Raw genomic sequence first — 24,569 nt, forward strand, 5'->3', positions numbered from 1 at the left:
AGGGATCAAACCTGCGCCACCAGCGTGGAAGTGCAGAGTCCTAATCACTGGATTGCAAGGGAAGTCCCCCAAAAGAAATTCTGAATAATATTTTACACACACGTTTACTTCTTCATTTTAATAATGCTGTTGTTAACAACAATGTCAAACACCATTACAACACTTCTATGTACCAAAGAGGTGCATATACTAACTTCTTTAACCCTCAGAGGAACATGGAGGTAGAAACTGTCATGATCTTCATTTTACAGAGGAGAACACCCAGGCACAGAGAGGGTAAGTGGCCGAGTTAAGTTACTCCAGCATGCCTGAGGAAGTGTTGAGCTGGGACTGCAGCACACAAGCCTGGTCTTAGAGCCCACACTTGGTGGGCATTCTCATCACACCATCTTGCAGGGCAACTGTGAGGCTGGGTACATGTGAGCTGAACCTCCGAAGGGCTCCATCTGTGGCTGTGTGTTCTGTGAGCATATTCAGGAGGAATCAGGCAATACGGATAGGTCTGGACACATAAAAATCTCAACATACCCGGGTCACTGCTGGCGAGCCAGCAGACTGTTGTATTTACTGCAGCATTCCATGTGACCTGAAAAATGTGTCCATGCTGTCTGACACTCTTCATTGGCTTTTCTCTTTTAAGGTTCAGGTAACACGAACCTGTTTATGGCCATGAATCTGTAGAATATTGGAGGTAAGTGAGAAATCCATCAGAGGATAGAGTCAACCTTCTGGAACAGACTGTCTACTACCGGCTTGCTTGTCTTACACTGCCTCTTTCTATCAGAGAAGAGGCACTCCAGAGACCATTTGCTCCCCCTGGGGATGCTACTCTCTGGAAAGCATGAAGGCAGCATGAAAAGATGGGGACTGAGTAAGAGAAATGAGGCTGCACAACAATCACCTACCACGGTACCTGCTGTATCCACAGGAAAGACCAAGGTCAGGGAATGGCCTCTGCATGGCCAGCTAACCCTTCACTGTCAGGCTGGGACTCTAGCCTGGGGAACGGCTATTGTGTTTCCCTGGTTGGTTCAGTGGTAAAGAACTTACCTGTCGAACCCTGGGTTAGAAGATCCCCTGGAGAAGGAAACAGCAGATGGCAGAGGAGCTCGGTGGGCTACAGTCCATGGGGTCACAAAGAGTGAGACACGACTTAGCGGCTAAACAAGTACTTTTCTTAAAGTTACCTCTTAGTACTAACATGTTCACATTGTAGAAAGTCTGACATTATTCTCAAACAAATCCACAATCTTTCACAGGATGCAAAAGCATTATTGATGTTTTGGTGTGAATTACATATAGAGAAGGGACTTCCCTGGTGACTCAGACGGTAAAGAATCTGCCTGCAATGCAGGAGACCTGGGTTCGATCCCTGGGTCAGAAAGATCCCCTGGAGGAGGGCATGGCAACCCACTCCAGGATTCTTGCTGGGAAAATTCCATGAACAGAAGAGCCTGGCAGGCTACGGTCCACAGGGTTGCAAAAAGTTGGGACATGACTGAAGTGACTGAGCACACAGATATATATAAATATTTTATAATATGTAATTTATAATAGTTTATATGTGTAAGATTTACTGATACATATTTTACATATACTATATGTAATTTACATGTAAAATTTTATATATGCCTATCACTCAAGTGTTTTAAAACCTTGGTTCTAGGAGAGTATCCCTTAACATCCATGTGTTTAAAAACATTCTGGGGAATTCCCTGGCAGTCTAGTGGTTAGCACTTGGCACTTTCACTGCTAGGGCTGGGGTTCAATCCCTAGTCAGGGAACGAAGATCCTGCAAGCTGTGCTTTGTGGCCAAAGTAATAAATACATAAAAACATCTGGCCACTCTTCATCTATGTCTAATTTTACTAGAGTATGGTGAAAGAAATTTGGCCTGTGAAATAACTATGCATATTTCTATGTCCAAGTATGATCTTTTGTTGTTGTTGTTGCTACACGAGGTCTTTGTTGCTGTGTGTGGGCTGTGGGTTTTCTCTAGTTGCAGAGAGTGGAGGCAACTCTCCAGTTGCGGTGCACGGGTTTCTCCATTGAGGTAGCTTCTCTTACTGTGGAGCACAGGGTCTAGAGTGCTCAGGCTTTAGCAGCTGCGTTGTATGGGCTTAGTTGTTCCAAGGCCTGTGGAATCTTCCTGGACCAGGGATCAAATCCATGTCTCCTGCACTGGCAGACTGATTCCTATCCACTGTATCACCAGGGAAGTTGCAAAGTATAATTTTATTTTTGTGAATTTGACAAAAATTTTTACGCAAGGGATGTATGTCATTTTAAATGTGTCATATGTGTGTCATTAAAATCAAGTTACTGACTCCCTTTTTTAACCCTACATATTAGGTTCAGAAGTTTAATTACGTATTTTTGATACGCTGTCACTTTAATGTCTCTTCATTCTTTTGACTATTTTTTTAGAAGAATGCCTTTTCTACAAAGGGAAATAAATGAGCAAATAAGAGAAATGAACATTTTTGTTTATCTATTGGATCTATCTTACTTCAAAACACTTGGCAACCATACTTCACCACCTAGGAACTGACATATATGACTTAGTGCACACAGATGACCCACATATTCAACCTGGCCAAGAAACACACAAACAATACTCACTTAAAATTTCTTGGCAGTTTTGTCTTTATATTTTCAATGAAATATTTTAAATATTTACTAAAGAGATCACTTTGGAATAATCCCTTCCCAAACTTGAATCTTCAGAGCTTTCTTAGCCCGGTTGGTTTTATACTTGTTTGTACAATCCTGTTTCCTTGCCTTCAAAATAAGATTCAACATGCCCAGTGAAAATCATCTACTTGCTTTATCTGTAACTTGGAGAAAAAGAAGCCTAACCAGATCCCATTATTAGCATTTTCACTATTTTATGTCCTTCCCAAAATTGCGATGCATGGAGAATCCCTTCTGTTCCTCTACCTATGCAATCATGGACTGACTGAAGATTCTCCTGGGGTGGTGAGCCAGTTTTCCAGTCATCAACAACTGTTCCCCCAGAACTTCAGTCACTGTCAGGTGTGCTGCACTCTCTGGATTAATCCTCATTAAAAACATTTAGGGTCATCTCATGCGGACAGAATTTACTATGGGGAACCGCTATCAGGGCTTCCCTGTGGTCTCAGTGGCAAAGATTCTGCTTGCAATGCAAGAGACCAAGGTTTCATCCTTGGGTCAGGAAGGTTCCCTGGGAAGGAAATGGCAACCCACTCCAGTATTCTTGCCTGGAAAATCTCATGGACAGAGGAGCCTGGTGGGCTTCAGTCCATGGGGTTGCAAAAGAGTTGGACACTAAATAACAAATCCCTATCAGATGTCATTTTAGCTTTTTGTTTCTTCAGGGAATTTACCTCCATTCTGTGCTCTCTCAGTTCAACTCTATTTTTCAGTAACTCTCCAGGATCAGAGTTTTCAGGTCCACGATAATCCATAGGATTAGAATTCATGATTTAGGGGCAAGGGCCAGAAAGACTTGTGAACCAAATCTAAAAAAAAAAACCAAAAAACCCAATGAGAAACTACAATTATTACCTCACTAAAAGCATTCTTGTGAACTTAATTTAGGCGGTGAGCACTTAGCCAGGGCAATATCTTCCCACTCAGAGGATTCTCGAATTAGGGAACATATCCTGGATGGTAAAAAGATAATACTACATAAGGAGAGAAAAAGAAAAAAAAAAAAAAAAAAACACCTTAAAAACAGAGCTCTTTTATACTGCTTTGGATAAGATGGGTTTAAAAGAAAAAGATAAAAACTCATCTGCCCTCTGTACTACCCATGAATTCTCATTTAATTCTCTGGCATAAATTTCCAGTTCCACATTGCCAGGAAAATATTTAAGTTCTGATTTTATTTATTTTTGACCGTGCTGGGTCTTTGTTGCTACATGGTCTTTTCTCTAGTTGCAGAGAATGGGGGGCTACTCTCTAGCTGTGGTGTGTGGGCTTCTCATTGTGGTGGCTTCTCTTGCTGAGCACAGGTTCTAGGGTATGTGGCTCAACAGCTGCAGTTCCTAAGCTCTAGAGAATAGGCTCAATAGTTGTGGCACATAGGCTCAGTTGCTCCTTGGCATGTGGGATCTTCCTGGATCAGGGATGGAACCCATGTCTCCTGCATTAGCAGGTCGATTACTCACCACTGAGCCACCACAGAAGCCTGAAATATTTTATTTTCAATAAGGAATATTCCTGGGAATCTACGTCCTAAGGAGTGACCTATTCATGCTAATCCAAATGAACTCTCAGAAGCATGAGGGATCTCTGTTATCTGGCTAAATGGTCAAAGGAGATGGGTATTTTTCTATTTTTGGACTATTTATTTCTGATATCATTCATTAGTATTATAAAAAAGCACACAGTCCAAAAAACAAATGAAAAAAGTATAAATCTAAAATTAAAAGAGATACACCTAGAATCCCTTTAGATTCTGATCCAAGCACAAATATATCTTTTCATGATTCTAGAAATGAATGTTCTATACTCTTGCCCTGCAATTTTCAGTTCACAGCCATTTCCCTTTTTTTTTTTTTTTTTTTACAAAATATTTACATATAAGATAAAAGTGCTTATGAAACAAATCACCAAGTAGTGCTGGAGAAATCACATTGGAAAAGGATACACTGAAATTCTGTTTTCCAGTCTAAGTTCTAATGTGCTGTGTGCTAAGTCACCTCAGTCATGTCCAACTCTTTTGCAACCCCATGGACTGTAGTCCCCCAGGCTCCTCTGTCCATGGAATTGTCCAGGCAAGAATACTGGAGTGGTTTGTAATAACTACAGCAATTTCCCAACATTTTCAACAAGACAACCAGTATTAGCATTCTTTTATTCCTTTTTTTTTTTTAGGTGCCATAGCTTTATTCTCTTTAGATTTACTATCTTTTTTTAATTGCAGGATAATTGCTTTACAATATTGTGTTAGTTTTTGCCATATATCAACATGAATCAGTCATAGGTGTATATATGTCCCCTCTCATTTATTCTTTATTGGAAAAGAGGTCTACCTCACTGGCAATCACTCCACAGCATATTGACCATTTAATAATTCTCTCAAATTCAGGTCGAAGTGCTTTCTTCAAGGAAAAGTGCCAAGAGTTATCATGCTCATGGGAATGTTTAACAAGGGTCAAGTTTGATTTTTTAAAACATGGAATTGCCAAGTAAAATACATGACTCATACTTTTTCTTTCTTCTCCAGAAAGAGTTTTCAGATACACAGTTGAACAGAGAGCTAATGGAAAGCTTTTTTTCCACACACACTATTTTCATGCTTGTTCTTTCCAATACATGTAATCCTGGAGGAATGGAAGGAGGGAACAAGGGAATGAGGGGCTGAAGGGAGAAAGGGAAAGAGTGAGGGAGAAAGGGAGGCAAGGAGGAAGGGATATCCTCTGCTGAAAGATTTCCAGGCTAGTTACATCCATAGGGTTTCTCTTCTGTATGAGTTGCCTGATGTCTAATAAGTTTAGAACTATTAATGAAAGCTTTCCCACATTGATTACACGTAAAGGGTTTCTCTCCAGTATGAGTTCTTTGATGTACAATAAGTCGAGCACTCAAGCTGAATGTTTTCCCACACTGATTACATTCATAGGGTTTCTCTCCAGTATGAGTTCTCTGATGTTGAGTAAGGCATGAACTCTGCCTGAAGGATTTTCCACACTCACTGCACTCATAGGGCTTTTCGCCAGTGTGAGTTCTCTGATGTACAACAAGGACATAACTCTGGCTGAAGGACTTCCCACACTGGTTACATTCATAGGGTTTTTCTCCAGTGTGAGTTCTCTGATGCATAACAAGGTGAGAACTGCGGTTGAAAGATTTCCCACACTCATTACATTCGTAGGGTTTCTCTCCAGTGTGAGTTCTTTGGTGTGCAACAAGTTGAGAGCTCCAGCTGAAGGATTTTCCACACTGATTACATTCAAAGGGTTTTTCTCCTGTGTGAGTTCTCTGGTGGGCAACAAGTTTGTAACTTTGACTAAAAGACTTTCCACATTGATTGCATTCATAGGGCTTTTCTCCAGTATGAATTCTTTGATGGGCAATAAGTTTATAGCTCTGGATAAATGATTTCCCACATTGATTACATTCGTAGGGCTTCTCTCCAGTATGAGTTCTTTGATGTGCGATAAGTTTGTAGCTCTGTCTGAATGACTTTCCACACTGATTGCACTCGTAAGGCTTCTCTCCAGTATGAGTTCTCTGATGCACAACAAGGACATAGCTCTGGCTAAAGGATTTACCACACTGATTACATCTGTAAGGTTTCTCTCCAGTATGAGTTCTTTGATGGGAAACAAGGTGAGAGCTGCGGCTGAATGATTTCCCACATTCATTACATTCATAAGGTTTCTCCCCTGTATGAGTTCTCTGATGTGCAACAAGATGAGAGCTCCAACTGAAGGATTTTCCACACTGATTACATTCAAAGGGCTTCTCTTCAGAATGATTTCTCATGTTTTGAGCAAGGGATGAACTCTGGGAGGTCTTATGACATTTATACTGACTCTCTCCAATGGAGTTTCTCTGTTGTTCGTTATGGGATATGCTGTGGTTCAAAATTTGCCCACATTCTTTAAAATCAAAGGATCTTCCTTGTGCATGTGTTTTCTCATGTATGTTTAAGGGTGTACCATGGTTAAAAGGTTGAATACTGTCACTAAATCCATAGGATTTATCTTCTGTTTGAGTTCTTGTAAACTGAATAAAATGAATACTCTGGGGGAGGTTTCCAAATTCATTATTTTCACAGAGTTTCTCAGTATCAGTAATCATCTGATGAGTGTTTACCATAGAATTATAATGTAATTTTTTAACATGTGAAGCGTGTTTATGAAAATGGTTCCTTATGGGTATCATCTGTGATGAAAGAAGATTGGAATTCAGACCAGCCTTCTCCTCAGGGCTATCATTTTTGCAGTCTCTCTCATGAGTAATGGCATTCCTGTGAGTAAATGTCACTTCCTTCAAAAGTCTCTCTTGTTTTTCCTGTTGCTTCTCCAACAGCTCCTTACAATCCTGAAATTCTTTGCATGAAGATAACCAAGGATCATCTCTTGTCAACTTTTCTATCTTCACACTATGGGATAGTTTGTCATCAAAAACGCTCTGCTTCAATCTTGATTCTCTTCTTCCAAGTGCAGTTGCCAAGTCTGGAAGAAAGCAAAATAGAATACCCTAGCCAAAAATTGTTAGAGCTGGAATAGTGGGGGGAAAGCTGACAAGAAAGTATGAAAATTATATGTAGATTTATTTTCAGCTATAGACCAAAATATAAATTGAAAAGCAAAATGATGAGATGAGCAGTAAGCAGAGAACTACCACAGTCAGAGAGCATAACAAGGAATTAATATGAAACTATATCATATCTTAGTGTTGCTGAATAAAGACTTTAGATGTCAAATATCTCCATATTCCAAAATAGGATCATCTATGCAAAACTTACAGGATTTTAAAACAATTCTGCAATTCTTAGTAAAAACACAAAGGATCCTTTCTACCCTCTTTAGTGCTAAGACACATGTTCACTGAAATAGAAATTAATGTTTACATTTCTAGGACTTTCTGAAGGCATGAAACTTGTTAGTACAGTCGTGTTAGTAAGATGAAGTCAAACTACTTTGTGAACCAGGAAAAAATAATGAGTGCACTGTTATCCCAGGTTCCCTAAATGCCTTAGAGGCTAATATGGCCCCATGGATTCCTTTGGTCCCAAGTGAGAGAGGATGGAGATCTGCTCATACACAGAAGCCTGAGTGGCTATTAGGCCAAGCAACAGAAGGTACATTTGGGAAAAAGTGGTGATGTATATAGTCCTCTTTGAGTGGGAGAAAAGATAAATATGTGGCATGCCCTATGGGGATTTCTCAAACAAATCTATACCTGTGAAAGAAAGTGAAAGTGTTAGTCATTCAGTCGTGTCTGACTCTTTGCAACCCCAATGCACTATAACCCACGAGGCTCCTCTGTCCATGGGATTCCCCAGGCAATAATACTGGAGTGGATTGCCATTTCCTTCTCCAGGGGATCTTCCTGACCCAGGGATCGAACCCACATCTCCTGCATTGGCAGGCTGATTCTTTACCACCCAGCCACCAGGGAAGTCTACCTGTAATGACTCCTAAATGTCTATTTCTCACCTGGATATGTATGTGGGGAAACTCTTTTTATACTCATCCTCTTGTTTGAACTAGATTACATCTAGTTTGGAAAGCTGAGAGGAAAGATATAGAACTTTGGGTGTCTGGACTGGGGACAAAAGAAAGTCACTGCAGAATCTGGTCCCTGTCTTTGGCTCTTAGGAACCTAGCAGACTGAATAAGCTCAAACTCACGAAGTTGTACCTTTGTTACCCTACAAACTAAAACTATATCTTTACCATACTAATCTTTGTGTGGCCAAAATCATTCTGGCCTCTGAACTCCCTAGATCCTGATCTGTAGAAATGAGAAATTATTTCAATATACAGATACCATTAAAGGGGACTGTACTCTTACCCCAAGAGTCCCCGTGGTTTTCCAGGATCACATCTCTGTCCAGGGTCCTCTGAGCAGAGCTCAAAGTGCCTTCTTCTTCCTGAGTGAAGTCCACAGTCACTATTTTGAAGTTCACTCCCTCCTAAAACAGGACACACATTCCTACTCAGCTGGGTATCATTTCCTTCCAGTGTTCAGAGAGGAAAAGTTTGACAGATGGAAGAAGGAAAACCTGATGGCCTGGAAACAGTCCTGAGATAGTCAACATTCAAAAGATTCTAGGGGTACAAGTACCTTTTAGGCAAGCCCCTTTGGGTTTTGGATGCTGGACCTGTTTATATATAACCCCAAAGAGGAACATCAGAAAGAAATGACAAACTGTTATCTTTCTTGTAGACCTTAAAGAAAATGCTAATTCTGATTTTTGTGTTGGTGAATATGGAATTCCAACTTAGGAATTCCCTCCAAATTATCAAGAAACTAACAAAACAGGTTCAGCAAATTTTTAACTGTCAAAGGTCAGAGAGCAAATATTTTAGGCTTAGCAAGCCATACAGCCTCTCTTACAATTAGTCAGCTCTGCTGCTATAGCAAGACAGCAGCCACAGAAAATATATGAACAAATGGTTGTGAGTATATTACAATAAAACCTTATTTACAAAAACAGGTGATGGGCCAGATTCGGCACACAGCTTTGGTGATGCAGAGAATGAAATGTGGGACAGAAAATGAAATGTAGGCCTTAATGAAAGGCAGGATGTATAAGCTAAGAGCACTGGATTTGGAAAAGAGACTTGGGTTTTTTCCTCTATTAAGAGCATATGTCTGATTTTTTTTTTTAAATGTATCTAATCTGACTGTCTCTTAATGGTGAGGTTATTCCATTTCTACTTATTAGGCTTAACCATACCCAACTCATATGTTGTTGAGTGAATTAAATTGTAATGATACATAAAAAGCCATTAGCAGAGTTTACTGAACAAAAAACAAAGGCTGGTAATTATCAGGATGCTTAGGTTTGAGAACACTGAAAAATTAAATGACAGTCAATGAGAGATCTTTATCCTGAACTCTTAGTCTTCAGAAAACAGTTCTATTTTGCCCACACTATGAGCTGCACCACAGAGCCTGTCATTACTGCCATGTAAACAGGGGGTCTCTTGAGCTGCCTCCTGTAAGCAGGAAGAACCCTCCTTTTAGGACTCTGTGTGTGTATGTGTATGTGTGTGTGTGTGTGTGTGTTTTAATCACTCAGTCGTGTCCGACTCTTTGCGACTCCATGGACTACAGCCCACCAGGCTTCTTTGTCCGTGGAATTTTCCAGGCAAGGATACTGGAGTGGGTTGCCATTTCCTTCTTCACCTTTTTGGACTATTTGGTGGTTAATCAAACTACACTCCAATAAAATATTTTTAATTGAGTTTAAAAAAAAAAAACTATTGGGCAGGAATTTTGTTCCAAAAAAGTACTGGATGTGATCTGTCCTTATCCAAAGGCAGCAAAAGCCACTGAAGTCAAATGCCACTTGCCAAGACATTTTAAAACAGATGGAGTGTTCTTAAGCTGTGGTTCATGAATAGGACACAAGGTCCCTGAAGTCCATAAAACTTGATGCAAAATGCTACTGTACTTGCATTTTTCTAAGCTATGGCTCATAATTTTCACTAAAAATCTCAAAGATTTTCATAATGAGCCCAAAATGAGATTCAGAAAACTGCTCCCTGTGTTCAACATGGATCTATAGATACTGTTTTTCAACTTCCAATCCATGCTTCCTTTTTAAAATTAAAAAAAAATAAATTTATGTGCTTATTTTTTGGCTGCACTAGGTCTTTGTTGCTGTGTGGGCTTTTCTCTAGTTGTGCTGAGGTGGGGCTACTCCCTAGTTGCGATGCCTGGGCTTCTTATTGCAGTGGCTTGTCGTGTTGCAGGGCTCGGGCTCTAGATCACAGGCTCAATAGTTGTGGCTCACAGGCCCACATGTGGGATTTCCCAGAGAAATAGAACCTGTGTCTCCTGCATTGGCAGGCAGATTCTTTACCACTGAGCTACCAAGGAAGCCCCATGCTTCCTTTTAATTAACATGTCTCTTCAGTGTTTAATGTAGTCCCTTTAATATCAAACTTCTTCAAATGTCAAATAAATAATACTAGACTAGATTATCACCCCCCCTCCACGTCAAGCTTTATATTCTCAAAGTTCCAGGAATTTCTATCATAAGACCCACCACCCTTTCTTATCGTTTGCATAGTGGTCATCTTGGTCACTAGGCTGTAATCCATGATGGCAGGGACAAGGTATTTATTTATGCTTAGTACAGTATTGGTGTATAGTACAGACTAATTACATATTTGGTAACTTATTTCAGTAAGTGAAACAGTATATCAATAGACTTAGTAATACATCAAAAAAATCCTGGTTCAAATTCTGATTTAAGTCCTCTCTGTTCACCTGAATCTCACAAGGCTTATCACATACTCATTAGAAAAAGTCCCTTAAGTATGGATACTGGCTTTTCTGGACTTCTATCCCTTCTTATTCTATACTTCATCTACTTGTCCCCAGCTCCTCACTGCTCAAAATTCCTTCCCAAACCTTTCAATTTGGGAATTCTTCTATAATAATGAAATCTTACATCTTCACCAAATATTCTCTCTGCATCCCTGTTTTTTTTTTTTTTTAAATAAGTATAGTAGTCTTTTTTTTGGCTGTGCTAGGTCTGCATTGCTGTGTGGGTTTTTCTCTGTAGTTGCAGCAAGTGGGGGCCACTCTAAAGCTGCAGTGCGTGGGCTTCTCATGGCAGTGGCTTCTCTTGTTGTGGAGCGTGGAATCTTGGACTCTAGGGCCATGGCATGGAATTCAGCAGTCATGGCATGTGGGCTCCACAGCACAGACTCAGTAGTTGTGGCACATAGGCTTGGTTGCTCTGTGGCACACGGGATCTTCCTGGATTAGGGATCAAACATGTCTCTTGCATTGGCAGGCGGATTCTTTACCACTGACCCATCAGGGATGCCCCATTCCTGAGTTAATAAAAACCTACACTTCCCTGCAAGGACTCCCTCCTCTGCAGACCTCACAGGCTCAGGGTGGTCATGCTCTCCCATCCAGGGGTCTCAGCATCAAAGCTGGAAAAGAGTGTGTATCCTCCCAGAAACCCTGAAACTCATGCCATTTACCTCACTTCTTGGAGCCTTGTTCTACCAATAACTTGACCACCACCTCCCTTCCATTCCACTGAAGATTTATATTAATAACACCTAGGATTTATCCTCTAATTCAACAAGTTGTATTGTCTTGTCTTGGATGGTCTATAGCATCCATTTGTAGAGTTTTCTGGTAATAATAGAAAAATAACTGACTCTAATGAAGCACTTACTGTGTGGTGTCAGGTAATGTGTTAGCCTATTGCATAAATTTGTTCTTGTTGTTCAGTCGCTGTGTCCAGCTCTTTTTTGACCCCATGGACTGTAGCCCACCATGGGATTTCCCAGGCAAGAATACTGGAGGGGGGTGCCATTTCTTCCTCCAGGTGACCTTCCTGTGGGATTGAATCCCTGTGATCTTCCTCCAGGGAGTGAACCTGTGTCTCCTGCACTGGCAGGCGGATTCTTTACCACTTTAGCCACCAGAGAAGCCCACTGCATAAATTACTGTTCATTGATTTCTTACAAGGTCCCTGAGAAAATACTATTAGCAGCACCATTTTTCAGATGAAAAGCCAGAAGGTTAGAGAAAGTAACACATATGCCTAACTGGGATGCAACTTCAAGTTTCCCTAACATCATAGACTATGTTCTCAGTCATCAATTCATACAGCCAGCCTGACTTATAGCCCCTCACTCTTAGCGTGAGACCCTAGATCTTGAAACCACCATAAAGTACTCCACCTCCCAAGTCACACACAGAGAACTGCTCACTCTTTCATTACAACATCAGATTTCTCCACTTTACTTGCTCAGTTGTCCCCTTTACTCTTCTCATTCTTTGATGGTTTGGGGTCTTTATTCTATTGAAAATGAAGTCGCTCAGTCGTGTCTGACTCTTTGCAACCCCATGGACTATAGCCTACCAGGCTCCTCCGTCCATGGGATTTTCTGGGCAAAGGTACTGGAGTGGGGTGCCATTTCCTCCTCCAGAGGGTCTTCCCAACCCAGGGATCGAACCCAGGTCTACCTGCACTGCAGGCAGACGCTTTACCCTCTGAGCCACTAGAGAAGCTCTTTATTTTATTCTATTGAAACACCTACTATGACTATTCTCTAGTCTATAGTCTTTTCCTTTCTGTTTAGTATCCTTTTTATCTTTTCTATCTTAATTATTCAGTTGAGAGTCTATGGATCATTCATCTTAATCTTTCTATTTGATATAGTCAAAAATTCCCTTTTAAATATTGCCTTAAACCTGTGGGCTGTGGGGCTTCCATTGAATGTAACTAAATACATCTAAATATCAACCTGCTCTCCATTATTATTAATGGCTACTATCTCAGAATGCCATCTGATGTGAAGAGCCAACTCATTGGAAAAGACCCTGATGCTTGGAGAGATTGAGGGCAGGAGGACAAGTGAGTCAAAGAGGATGAGATGGCTGGACAGCATCACTGACTCAACAGGAGATACTGAAGGACAGGTAAGCCTGGCATGTCCATAGAGTTGCAGAGTTGGACACGACTTAGCGACCAAACAACAATCTCAGAATGAATTTTTGGGACTGACCAGAAACCTCACTGTACCTCCTGGAGCAGCCTGTCTCCCCTAATCCAAGTTACTACTTTAAGCCTTCTCCACTTTCATCCAACATCTCTCCATTCTGATTACCACCCTCATGCTCAACAGAACATCTGATGGTTCACAGAGAAAAATGTAAGCCTTCCAATAATTCCCTCAACCTCACTTTTCTTATATGAGCCCTTCTTCCTCTAACAGAGCCAATGCATTCACATATGTTCTGAATTAATTCCCCTGACACTAATCAAGGACTGTTTTTTTAATGGCTATTTTTAATTTTTATACAATTTTGAAAGGTTACTTTCCCTTTACAGTTATTACAAAATATTGGCTATATTGCCCATGTTGTATAATCTACCCTCAGGCCTGTCTTATACTCCATACTTTATACCTCCCAATTCTTCCCCTCAGCTTCCGCCACCTCCAGCACTAGTAACCACTTGTTCTTTGTATCTGTGAGTTCTGCTTTATAGTTGTAGCTTCTCTCTCTCCTGACCCTGAATTTTTTTTCACTTACTCTGTCCTGCAACCATTTAAACCAAGCCAAATTCTTTCAAACCTTTAGAGGGAAGAAAATGACAATACTCACTCTCAAGTTTCCATGCAGTTATCACTCTCCTTGCATTATAACCAACTTTGTGTAAAAAGTATCCATTCATCTCAATTTCCTCATTTTCTAATCATTTTCTAATCAGTTCACTTCAATGTGGCTTCTGCTGCCTGTCAGCCATGCACATTTCTCAATCGAAAGACACAAAGGCCCTGTCCAACTCACCTGGGATGGGACGGCCAGTGACCGGGCATCTTCTCCCTCAACCTTGATGATAATCTCCTGAGGAAGCAGAGAGTCCTGAGAAGGCAGAGCAGATGAGAAAAAGGAGAATAATCAGGGCTCAAAATGCCCACTGTGAGTTGGCTAGGACCCAGTAGACCACCTGTTTTAACACATCCCACCAACAAAACTTCTGCTCCTTCCCACCGGTAAGCACAGGTAGGCCACGTGGGGAGAGACATGGGATACCCAGAGGAGCACTGAGGCACAAGACATGGCCTGCTATCTCTGTGCATCTTTCAGACCAGCCCAGTTAGCAGCTGAATGGAGTTGAGTGACCCCAGACACCATATAGAAGGAAAGAACTGTCCAGCTGGGCCCTGCCTGAATTCCTGGAACACAGAATTGTAAGCAAATAGGATGGAATACAGCATGACTGAAGAATGATAAAGGAAAAGAACACCAAATTAACTTCATAAAATGTTTGGCAAAAAATACCACCGATAAGAATCTATGCTGTTACGATTTCTTCCAAATCAGGAAGAAAAAGGTAGAGACGTCCCTGGTGGTCCAGTGGTTAAGACTCTAAGCTCCCAATGCAGGGGGCCCAGGTTCAATCCCTAATCAGGGAACTAGATTCCACATGCTACAACTAAGATCCAACACAGCCAAATAAATACATATTTTTTAAAAAAGAAAGAAAAAGGTAGCTTCAACCGAAAAATGGACAAAGGAAAATGCACAGGAAACCCAACTATGAAGAAATAAAACGGCCAGTGAATACACAAAAAGATGCTCATCTCTTTCAATCAGATAAAATCACATCTCTATTTCTATAACTATCTCTGCCCATTAGAGACCATAAATTCACACTGATATTTCCAATTTAACAACACATTTTATTCTGGCCTCCCTGCTTTCTATATTTTTACCCTCCTTACCTGGATCCCATTATTCTATTTATATTTACTTCTTTGCTCAAACCCCTGTATGTAACCAATATCCCAACCACATGGACTATTTCTTGGGCCTGTTGCTGATGACCTCTGCCCTGGTGGCCCACGATTTAAGAGATTCATATTCATATACTCTTAGTGGAGTTTTAAGTTGATACAACCTTCCTGGATTGGCGATATATTTTTTTAAATAACATTTTACTTGGAAATAGTTAAATACTCACAAGAAGTTACAAAAATAAAACAGACTTCCTGTGTCTGCTTCACCCAGTTTCCCCCAATGATAGTATCGTATACAACCACAGAACACTGTCAAAACCATGAAACTGATATTAGATCCACATTTTTAACTCGGGTACACACTTTATCCCGATCTTATCAGTTTTTATATATACTCTTTGCCTTTATGTTTGTTTTTTAATGGTAATGTTTAAAAATATGTAATAGCCAATAAGTCTACTTGAAAGCATTTCCTTAGGAAATAACAGAAAATACACTTAGGGAATCTCCTGGCAGTCTAGTGGTTAGGACTTAGGACTTTCACTACCGTGGCCTGAGTTCAGTCCCTGGTCAGGAAACGAAGATCCTGCAAACTGTGCAGCACAGTCCCGCCCTCCCCTCTAGCCCCAGAAAACAAGAAACCTCATTAAAAAGTTACATTAACATAGCAAAAATGGGAGGAGGGATTAAGTGTCCATTAGTAAGTGCCTATTTAAATAAATTATGCTTCATCCAGGTAACTGACTACTCTTCAGCAGCCAAGAGAAGAAAAGATAGATTTGCATGGATTGAGGCATACAAATGACAGAAAGATGTCTGTAACATATTGTTGAGTAAAAAAAAAATTAAGAACAGCATATGGACTATGAATAAATTTTTATAGAATATAAATAAGCACAGAAAAGTCTGGAAAGACAGTCTCAAAAGCATTAAAAGCAGTTGTATTTTGGAAACGCAGAATTGAGGGACAAGTTCACAGTCTGTGTTTCAACACTGTATCCATATTTAAACGACATTTGTTTTCCTATATTCAATATAGAAAAAAAAAAAAAACAGCAAAAAATGTTTCCTCTTGAATAATCACTTTGAAACAAGGCAATTCCTTTGTGGCTTCCTGAAGTTTTTACTACCGAGTATAATGACTCAATCCGTCAACTGACAGTCCCTTCAAGAATAGGCGTATCTCTTTTTATTGTGCTTTACAGATACTGCCTTTTACAAACTGAAGTCTGTGGCAACATCACATCAAGCGAAGCTACTGGTTCCATGTTGCCAACAGCATCTGCCCACTTCCTGTCTGTATGTCACATGTCATTAATTCTCAAAACATTTAAAACTTTTTAAGTATTACTGTATTTGTCATGGTGATCTGTGATCAGTGATCTCTGATGTTACTATTGTGATTGTTTGGGCCTTCCCAGGTGGCTTAGCTGTAAAATATCCTCTTATAATGCAGGAGACTTCGGTTCAACCCCTGGGTCCAGAAGATCCCCTAGAGAATGAAAGGGCAACCCACTCCAGTATTCCTGCCTGGGAAATCCCACGGACAGAGAAGCCTGGTAGGCTACAGTCCATGGGGTTGCAAAGAGTCAGACAGGACTCAGCCACTAAACAACAAAATTGTGATTGTTCTGGGATGTCAAGAATCGTGCCCACATATAAGAGGGCAAATTTAACCCATAAATGTTGTGTAGATTCTAACTGCTCTACTGACTAGCCCTTCCTCTGTCTCTCTCCCTCTCCTCAGGATTCCTAATTCTCTGAAACACAACAATATTTAATTAGGCCAATCAATAGCCCTTCAGGGGCCTCTAAGTGTTCAGGTGAAAGGGACAAATTTCATGTCTCTCAATTTAAAAGCTAGAAAGGATTAAGTTTAACATGGAAGGCATGTGAAAGCTGAGACAGGCCGAAAGCGAGACCTCTAGCACCAAACAGCCAAGTTCTGAATACAGAGGAAAAGGTCTTGAAGGAAATGAAAAGCACTACTCCAGTGAGCACACGGATGACACAAGAAAGCAAAACAGCTTTATTTCTGATATGGAGAAAGTGAGTATTCTGGAGAGAAGATCAAACCAGCCACAACATTCCCTTCAGCCAAAACCTCATCCACAGTAACATGCTATCCCTTAAATTCTGTGAAGGCTGAGAGAGGTGAGGACGCTGCAGAAGAAAAGTTTGAAGCTACCAGAGATTGGTTCATAAGGTTTAAGGAAAGAAGCTGTTTCCTGTGACATAAAAGTGCAAAGACAAACAGCAAGTGCTGATGAAGAAGCCGCAGCAAGTTATGCAGAAGATCTAGCTAAGTAGTTACTGAAGGTGGCTATACTCAACAACAGATTTTTCATGTAGACAAAACAGCCTTATACTGGAATAAGATACCATCTAGGACTTTCCTAGCTAGAGAGGAGAATCGATGTTTGGCTTCAAAGTTTCAGAGGACAGGCTGACTCTCTTGTTAGGGACCAATGCAGCTGGTGACTAATTTCATGCCAGCGCTCATTTACCACTCCGAAAATCCTAGGGCCCTTAAAAATTATGTTAAATCACTCTGCCTGTGCTCTATAAATTGAAAAACAAAGTCTGGATGATGGCATATCTCTTTACAACATGGTTTACCAAACATGTTAAGCCTGCTGTTGAGACCTATTGCTCAGAAGGAAAGATTCTTTTCAAAATATTACTGCTCACCTGAGAGCTCTGACGGAGATGTACAATGAGGTTAATGTTGTTTTGATGCCAGCTAACACAACTTCCATTCTGCAGCCCATGAAGAGGGATCACTTCAACTCTCAAGTCTTATTTGAGAAATGCATTTCATAAGGTCATAGCTGCCAAAGACAGTGATTCTGCTGGTGGATCTGGGCAAAGAAAATTGAAAATCTTCTGGAAAGGATTCATCAGTCTAGATGCCATTAAGGAGATTCATGTGTGTATGTGGTGTGTGTGTGTGTGTGTATGTGTGTGTGTGTATGTGTGTGTGTGTGTGGAAAATCTCCTGGAAAGGATTCATCAGTCCAGATGCCATTAAGGAGATTTATTTGTGTGTGCGTGTGCATGCGCATGCACACATGCTCAGTCATGTCTGAGTCTTTGTGACCCCATGGACTGTGGCCTGTCAAGCTCCTCTGTCCATGGGATTTTTCAGGCAAGAATACTGGAGTGGGTTGCCATATCCTCCTCCAGGAGACCTATGGGACGAGGAATTTGGATGAAGCTGATGCTAACCCTCATGGATGACTTTGAGGAGTTCAAGACTTCAGTGGAGGAAGTCACTGTAGATGAAGTGAAAATATCAAGAGAACTAGAATTAGAAGTGGAGCCTGAAGATGGGACTGAATTGCTGCAATCTCATGGAAAAAAACTTTAATGAATGAGGAATGGTTTCTTAAGGATGGGTAAAGAAAAGTGGTTTCTTGAGTTGGAATCAATTCCTGGTGAACACGCTGGTGAAATGACAACAAAGTATTGGACTTCCTTGATGGTCCAGAGATTAAGAATCTGCCTGCCAAAGCAGTGGACACGGGTTCAATTCCTAGTCCGGGAAGATCCTACAAGTCGTGGGGCAACTAAGCCCAAGGGCCCTAGAGCCTGTGCTCCGCAACAGAAGCTACCACGGTGAGAAGCCTACGGACCCCAACTAGAGAGTAGCTTCACTCTCCACAACTAGAGAAAGCCCGTGCACAGCAACGAAGACCCTAGTGCAGCCAAAAGAAAGAAAGAAAGAAAGAAAACCTAAAAAAAAAAAAAAGGAATTAGAATATGACCTGAAGTTAGTTGATAACTCAGCAGGAGGATGAGAGGATTGACTCCTATTCCGAAAGAAGTTATATTTTCAGTTATGTGGGTTAATGCTACCAGACGGCACTGCAGGCTACAGAGATATTGTTCATAAATGAACAAGTCAATTGATAAGGCAAATTTCACTGTTACCTTCTTTTAAAAAATTGCTACAGCCACCCTAACCTTCAGCAACCACCACCCCAATCAGTCAGCAGCCACCAATGAGGCAAGGCCCTCCACCAGCAAAAAGATTATGACTTGCTGAAGGCTCAGATGTTGATTAGCAATTTTTAAGCAGTAAGATATTTTAAAATTAAGGTGTGTACCTTGTTATGGAGCTTCCCTGGTGGCTCAGAGGTAAAGAATCTGCCTACTAATGCAGGAGACTGGGGTTTGATCCCTGAGTCAGAAAGATCCCCTGGAGAAGGAAATGGTAACCCAATCCAGTATTCTTGCCTGGGAAATCCCATGGACAGAGGAGCCTGCAGGTTTACAGTCCATGGGGTTGCAAAAGAGTTAGATGCAACTTAGCAACTAAACAACAAAAACACTGCTTATTTAGACACAGTGCTACTGCACACTTAACAGACTCCAGTATAGTGTACACGTAACTCTGATATGCACTGGGAAATCAAAACATTCATGTGCCTCCCACTGATAGGGAACAGAGTAAAGGGACAAAGTAGGTAATTAAACAGTTAATCCCACTAGGGGATTTAAGTAAAGAAAAATGTATAGGAGACCCCTGTAAGTTAATGATCACTCAAGAAAGCACGCTTGCCTAGCAACAAAACCAGGCAGCAGGAGCATATGAGACACGCCCCCAAAAGAATAAAAGAATGGTGGTGTGAGACCCGCATCCTGATAGGCGAGCTCAGTGAGTTAATGATTCCTATGACACGCTCCTCTGTGTACACAAAAACAAAAATATAAGTAAATGGTGACATTCTGTTTACTAAAACCTGAGACAATGTACCATTTTTAGCATGAGCATATGTTATTTCAGTTCAGTTCAGTTGCTCAGTCGTGTCCGACTCTTTGCAACCCCATGAATTGCAGTACACCAGGCCTCCTTCTCCATCACCAACTCCCAGAGTTCACTCAAACGTCCATCGAGTTGGTGAGGCCATCCAGCCATCTCATCCTCTGTCGTCCCCTTCTCCTCCTCTCCAATCTCCCCTTCTCCAATCCCTCCCAGCATCAGTCTTTTCCAATGAGTCAACTCTCTGCATGAGGTGGCCAAAGTACTAGAGTTTAACCTTTAGCATCATTCCTTCCAAAGAACACCCAGGACTGATGCCTTTAGAATGGACTGGCTGGATCTCCTTGCAGTCCAAGGGACTCTCAAGAGTCTTCTCCAACACCACAGTTCAAAAGCATCAATTCATATGTTACTTACCCTTATGCAAAAGAGCATAATCTCTTTTGTTCATTTCCACTGCGCCATGATAGTCCCATGACCATGTAGGGACAAGAAAACTTCCCTGCCCAATGTGGAGGAGGAGTTAATGATAGAAGCATGACATCTACTCAAGAAGGAGGAAGGTGGTCCTCTCCCCCTCCTCACTTTTCCCTTGATTATAAAACTGTAGCCCACTAAGTTTCAGGGGCATGGCCCCCTCTCGCCCGCCTGCTTGTAAGCCTCACAAGTGTCCTATCCTAATAAGTCACTTTTTTAGCTATCACTTTGCCTCACTGTGCTGAGATAGAAAGAACTGGAGCTCCTTGGAGCCCCAGAAATGCCACCCAGCGGTTTCTGTTGTTGTTGTTAAGTTCTTAAGTCATGTCTGACTCTTTGTGACCCCCTGGACTACAGCACACCAGGCTTCTCTGTCCTCTACTGACTCCTGGAGTTTGCTCAAATTCACGTCCATTGAATTGGTGATGCTGTCTAACCATCTCATCCTCTGCCACCCCCTTTTCCTCCTGCCCTCAATCTTTCCCAGCATCAGGGTCTTTTCCAGTGAGACAGCTCTTCACATCAGCTGGCCAACATACTGGAGCTTCAGCTTCAGCATCAATGCTTCCAATGAATGTTCAGGGTTGATTTCCCTTAGGATTGGCCTAAAGTGGTTTCACCATGACCCTTTTTAGATTTACTTATCTGATCAACTCCTCTGTAAGTAACTGATCTCCCATTTCCACTGCCACGCTCTCTCCCACACAGGCACCCCTTGGCCCACCAGGACTCTGCTGCCCCACAGGAGGCCGGCCTCTGCCAAAAAGCCCTTGTCATGCTGCCTGGGCTCTGACTCTGCAGGCCTCTTCTCACGTGCCACTTGGCTGTGGCCTCTGTGTTGATGCCCTTATCATCCTGCCTGAGCTCTGATACTCCACGTTGGGGCACTCTCACATGTAGATACTCTCTGCCTGCTCAGGCTGTGACATGCCACACCAGGATGCACCTCCACCCCCAAACACGGGTGCCTGTCTCACCCTGCTGTGGCTCGGACACCCCAGGCCGGACCAGCCCTTGCGTGGACACCCCCACTGCACTTGGGCTACCCACACTGGTGCATCCACTCCCGGGAAGTCCTTCTCACCACTTCTGTTCCTGTCACCCCAAACGAGCATCTCCTCCTCTGTATGGGCACTTACCTCACCTGACCTGGGCTCGGACTCCTGATGCCACCATCCTCACCCTGCTTGGTCACTGACGTCCCCACACATGGACACCCTCATCACCCTGATCAGGCTGTGACGCCCCATGGTAGGTAGCCCTCCCTTAGCTGCAGACGCCTAACTGGCTCTGCTCCACCTAACAGCTTCAGGACTGAACTGTTCAGGAAGGGAAAGGTGAAATTCTAATTTAACTAATTTTTTTTTTAAGTTTGATTTTTTTTTTGATGTGGGCCATTTTTAAAGTCTTTATTGAAGGTATTACAATATTGTTTCTGTTTTATGTTTTGGTTTTTTTGGCTGGGAGGCATGGGGGATCTTAGCTCTCCAACCAGGGATTGAACCCACACCCTCTGCATTGGATGGAGAAGTCTTAATTACTGGACAACCAGGGAACTCCCCTAATTTAACATTTTAAAGAAATGAAATGTTCTCAAAGAAGATGTGCTGTAGGAAAATGCTTTAAACTGTTTATTTCCTAGACTTAAAATGCACTGCATAAAAGGACAAAAATAGAGCTAAATGAAAACAGAAAGTCATTCGGAATACAACTTACAGATAATCTTTGTTAACTGATAAATTTATAACATATTTTCCACGTACATACAAATTATACCCCTTTATAAAAAGCATTTTGAAATGCTATTTACTTAACCCAGATCATAAATATCTTTTCAGCCTATCAGTATCTACAGTGAATTCCATTCAAGGTTTTACTATAACTCATTTAACTCTCTTCTTACATTGAATATTCTTGAAATTTCTTTCCAACTGCTCATTCCCAAGCAAAGCTGTGAGTTGCTGGTCAAGAGGGAAACAGTAGCCTAAGGGCTTTACATTGTTGTCATTTAGTTGCTCAGCTGTGTCCAACTCTTTGCAACCCTATGGACTGTAGCCCGCCAGGCTCCTCTGTCCATGGAATGTCCTAGGCAAGAACACTGGAGTGGGTTGCCATTTCCTTCTCCAGGGCATCTTCCCACCCAGGGACTGAACTCACATGTCCTACACTGGCAGGCAGATTCTTTACCACTGACCACCAAGGAAGCCCAGGGCTTTTGATACGAGATGCCAAATTCCTTCCAGAAAGAGTTATTGGGTAAAAGGGTGAGGAAGAGTAGGGAGCTCCATAAAATGTAGAAAAAGTGTGAGAAGCTTGCTGACTGGGAGGGACCAGAAGCCCCAAAACATGACAAAGAGAGCCAGACATGCTCCCTCCTCCCATGCCCAGAGGATCAGACTGTGAGGCATAGGGGGAGCAAACTCTGGTCTCCCAGGAGAAGGGAAGCTCCACTCACCTGCACGCAGACCTTCAGGGACCCTTGGGGCTTCTCATCCTGCTCTTCCATACTCTCCTCCAGGCACAGGCAGGGACCTGAGATCCTGAGCTGCAAGAGGAGAAGCCCTGAGTATAGCATCCTCCTGTAGGTCCACTGTGGGCCACACCCCACCATCAGCCTCTGCTTCGGGGATGCAGTCTCCATGGCAACTGTGTTTCTAGAAGCTCCTGCCCAGATAGAGTCTTGCCTGAATAGCTATGCTTGTACCTAGAGTCGCTAGTCCCTCTCCCAGGCCAAGACTCTGCAGTTCCACTGGATGGTCCAGTGTTTGGGGCCTCTGGGCCACCTACCTGGAAGCCCACCATGTGCCCGAGCTCCACCTTACACCCATCACCAAAATCTGCAGCATGAATCAGTCTCTGTCCCACTGGATCCTGGGACACCCCCCACCCCCACAAACACCCAGCACACTGAGGATCCCCTAGTGTCCACCTGCCACCCTCAACCTGAATCTGCAGACCCAAATCAGCACTTCTTCCTAAGGCAAAGAGCAGGGCTCTGGCCTTGATGTTGTTGTTGTTTACTTGCTAAGTCATGTCCAACTCTTGCAACCCCATGGACTGTAAACCCACAGGCTCCTCTGTCCATGGGATTTCCTAGGGAAGAATACTCGAGTGGGTTGCCATTCACTTCTCCAGGGCATCTTCCCATCCCAGGGATCGAACCTTTGTCTCCTGCACTGCAGCCACTGAGCCACCATGTAGCCCCCTGGGCTTGATGATCCACAGTCAAATACCTGATTAACTGCGTGAAGTTCATTACTTAGCCGTGCCCCTCCCAGGATCCTATCCTTCCACTGACCCTCCAGCACCTGGCGATTGCCTCTCACTTCCTGTTCAAAAAGCCAAGCATACGCACAGAGCTCAGCTGCACCCACGACCTCCTCCCTCCTGGGATCGGTGGGCCCCTACCAGAAGAGTACCAGCCCAGACTCCCCACCACTCAAAATCCTCCTGGGCCCCCCATCAACCCGGTGTCCTCACCGCTGAATCCAAAACGTGGCCAGCATGGGGCTGGGGGGCGCCCTGACAAGCATAGTACCTGCTAGCCCCTCCTAGGCCCTTAATGTGGACCTGTTGTCTGCGTACCGGCTCGAAGTTTCTGGGTCTGAGACTCGAACAGTTCCTGGCAAATCCCCGCCTCCACAAGCCATCTCTGCCCCATTGCTCTCTCTTACCCATCCCTCAGCACCCCTGGATCCTCACTCAAACAGTACAGTGTGAGTTCATAATGCAGCTGTACCCTGAACCTGCACCCAAACCGCTTTCTCCACCAATCTCCCCAGGCCCCTACGTGCGTCGCACCTGGGACGCGCGCAGAGCACAGTACCGGGATCTGCAGTTGCCCCAGCATCACCACCAACTTCTGTAATCTGAGGCTGAAGCACCGCCCACGCAGGTCCCAGATCGCCCACCCACATACTCCGTCCCAGCCACCCGCCCAGACCCTGCGCATGCGCGCACCAGGCACCCGGCGTTGCCCCGCCCCCTCACCAACCTGAGAGTCCACCAGCTCGAGGTCCAGGCAGGGCCTGTCACAGCTTCAGTGCCCACCACCGCTCTGCGGCAAGACGAGCTCGGTTAGGCAATTCTCTACCACGACTCTGCACACGACAGACTAGGCTTAAGCTAGTTCTATCCCCTCCCTTAGTCGGCATCCACAAGGCCGCTCGGCTTAACCGCCAAAGGGCCGAGGTGCACGTAGATTGCAAGCGTCCGCGCACGGGACAATGGCTGCACTTCTGCCCGAACCCGGAAGTGCGTTTGGACTCTGCGAGCCGGAACTACAATTCCCAGAAGCCTCGGCGGTGCGGGCGGTAATTGTGGGGTGTTTCCAGCTTCATACCCGGGGTGGACTCGGGAGGTGGCCACACAAGA

At 43.0% G+C, this 24,569-nt stretch overlaps 2 protein-coding genes across 4 annotated transcripts in view; both read right to left on the bottom strand.

The window, feature by feature from the left end:
- ZNF285 (zinc finger protein 285) overlaps positions 1–14,080 on the bottom strand; it is a 32,969-nt gene extending 18,889 nt beyond the window's left edge. The window contains 2 exon segments of the mRNA XM_070771224.1: positions 3,369–3,503; positions 14,001–14,080. Of these exon segments, the coding sequence (XP_070627325.1) occupies positions 3,369–3,464 (96 nt within the window). The 5' untranslated portion in view covers positions 3,465–3,503; positions 14,001–14,080.
- Positions 4,825–24,231, bottom strand: ZNF180 (zinc finger protein 180). Of its 3 annotated transcripts, none has more exons than XM_070771216.1 (5): positions 24,190–24,231; positions 22,651–22,740; positions 14,001–14,075; positions 8,517–8,595; positions 4,825–7,172 (listed from the first exon to the last, which is right to left on the bottom strand). In XM_070771216.1, exons 2-5 carry the CDS (start codon positions 22,699–22,701, stop codon positions 5,428–5,430), a joined length of 1,950 nt encoding a protein of 649 aa, XP_070627317.1. In that variant the 5' UTR covers positions 22,702–22,740; positions 24,190–24,231; the 3' UTR covers positions 4,825–5,427. The 3 variants fall into 3 exon arrangements, with proteins under 3 accessions (XP_070627317.1, XP_019835264.2, XP_070627318.1); XM_019979705.2 differs by having other exon boundaries at positions 8,517–8,637; XM_070771217.1 differs by lacking the exons at positions 22,651–22,740; positions 24,190–24,231 and adding an exon at positions 17,645–17,701.
- Between the last annotated feature and the right edge of the window lie 338 nt (positions 24,232–24,569).

Source organism: Bos indicus, chromosome 18 (assembly GCF_029378745.1).
Source record: "Bos indicus isolate NIAB-ARS_2022 breed Sahiwal x Tharparkar chromosome 18, NIAB-ARS_B.indTharparkar_mat_pri_1.0, whole genome shotgun sequence".
Classification (NCBI taxonomy): domain Eukaryota; kingdom Metazoa; phylum Chordata; class Mammalia; order Artiodactyla; family Bovidae; genus Bos; species Bos indicus.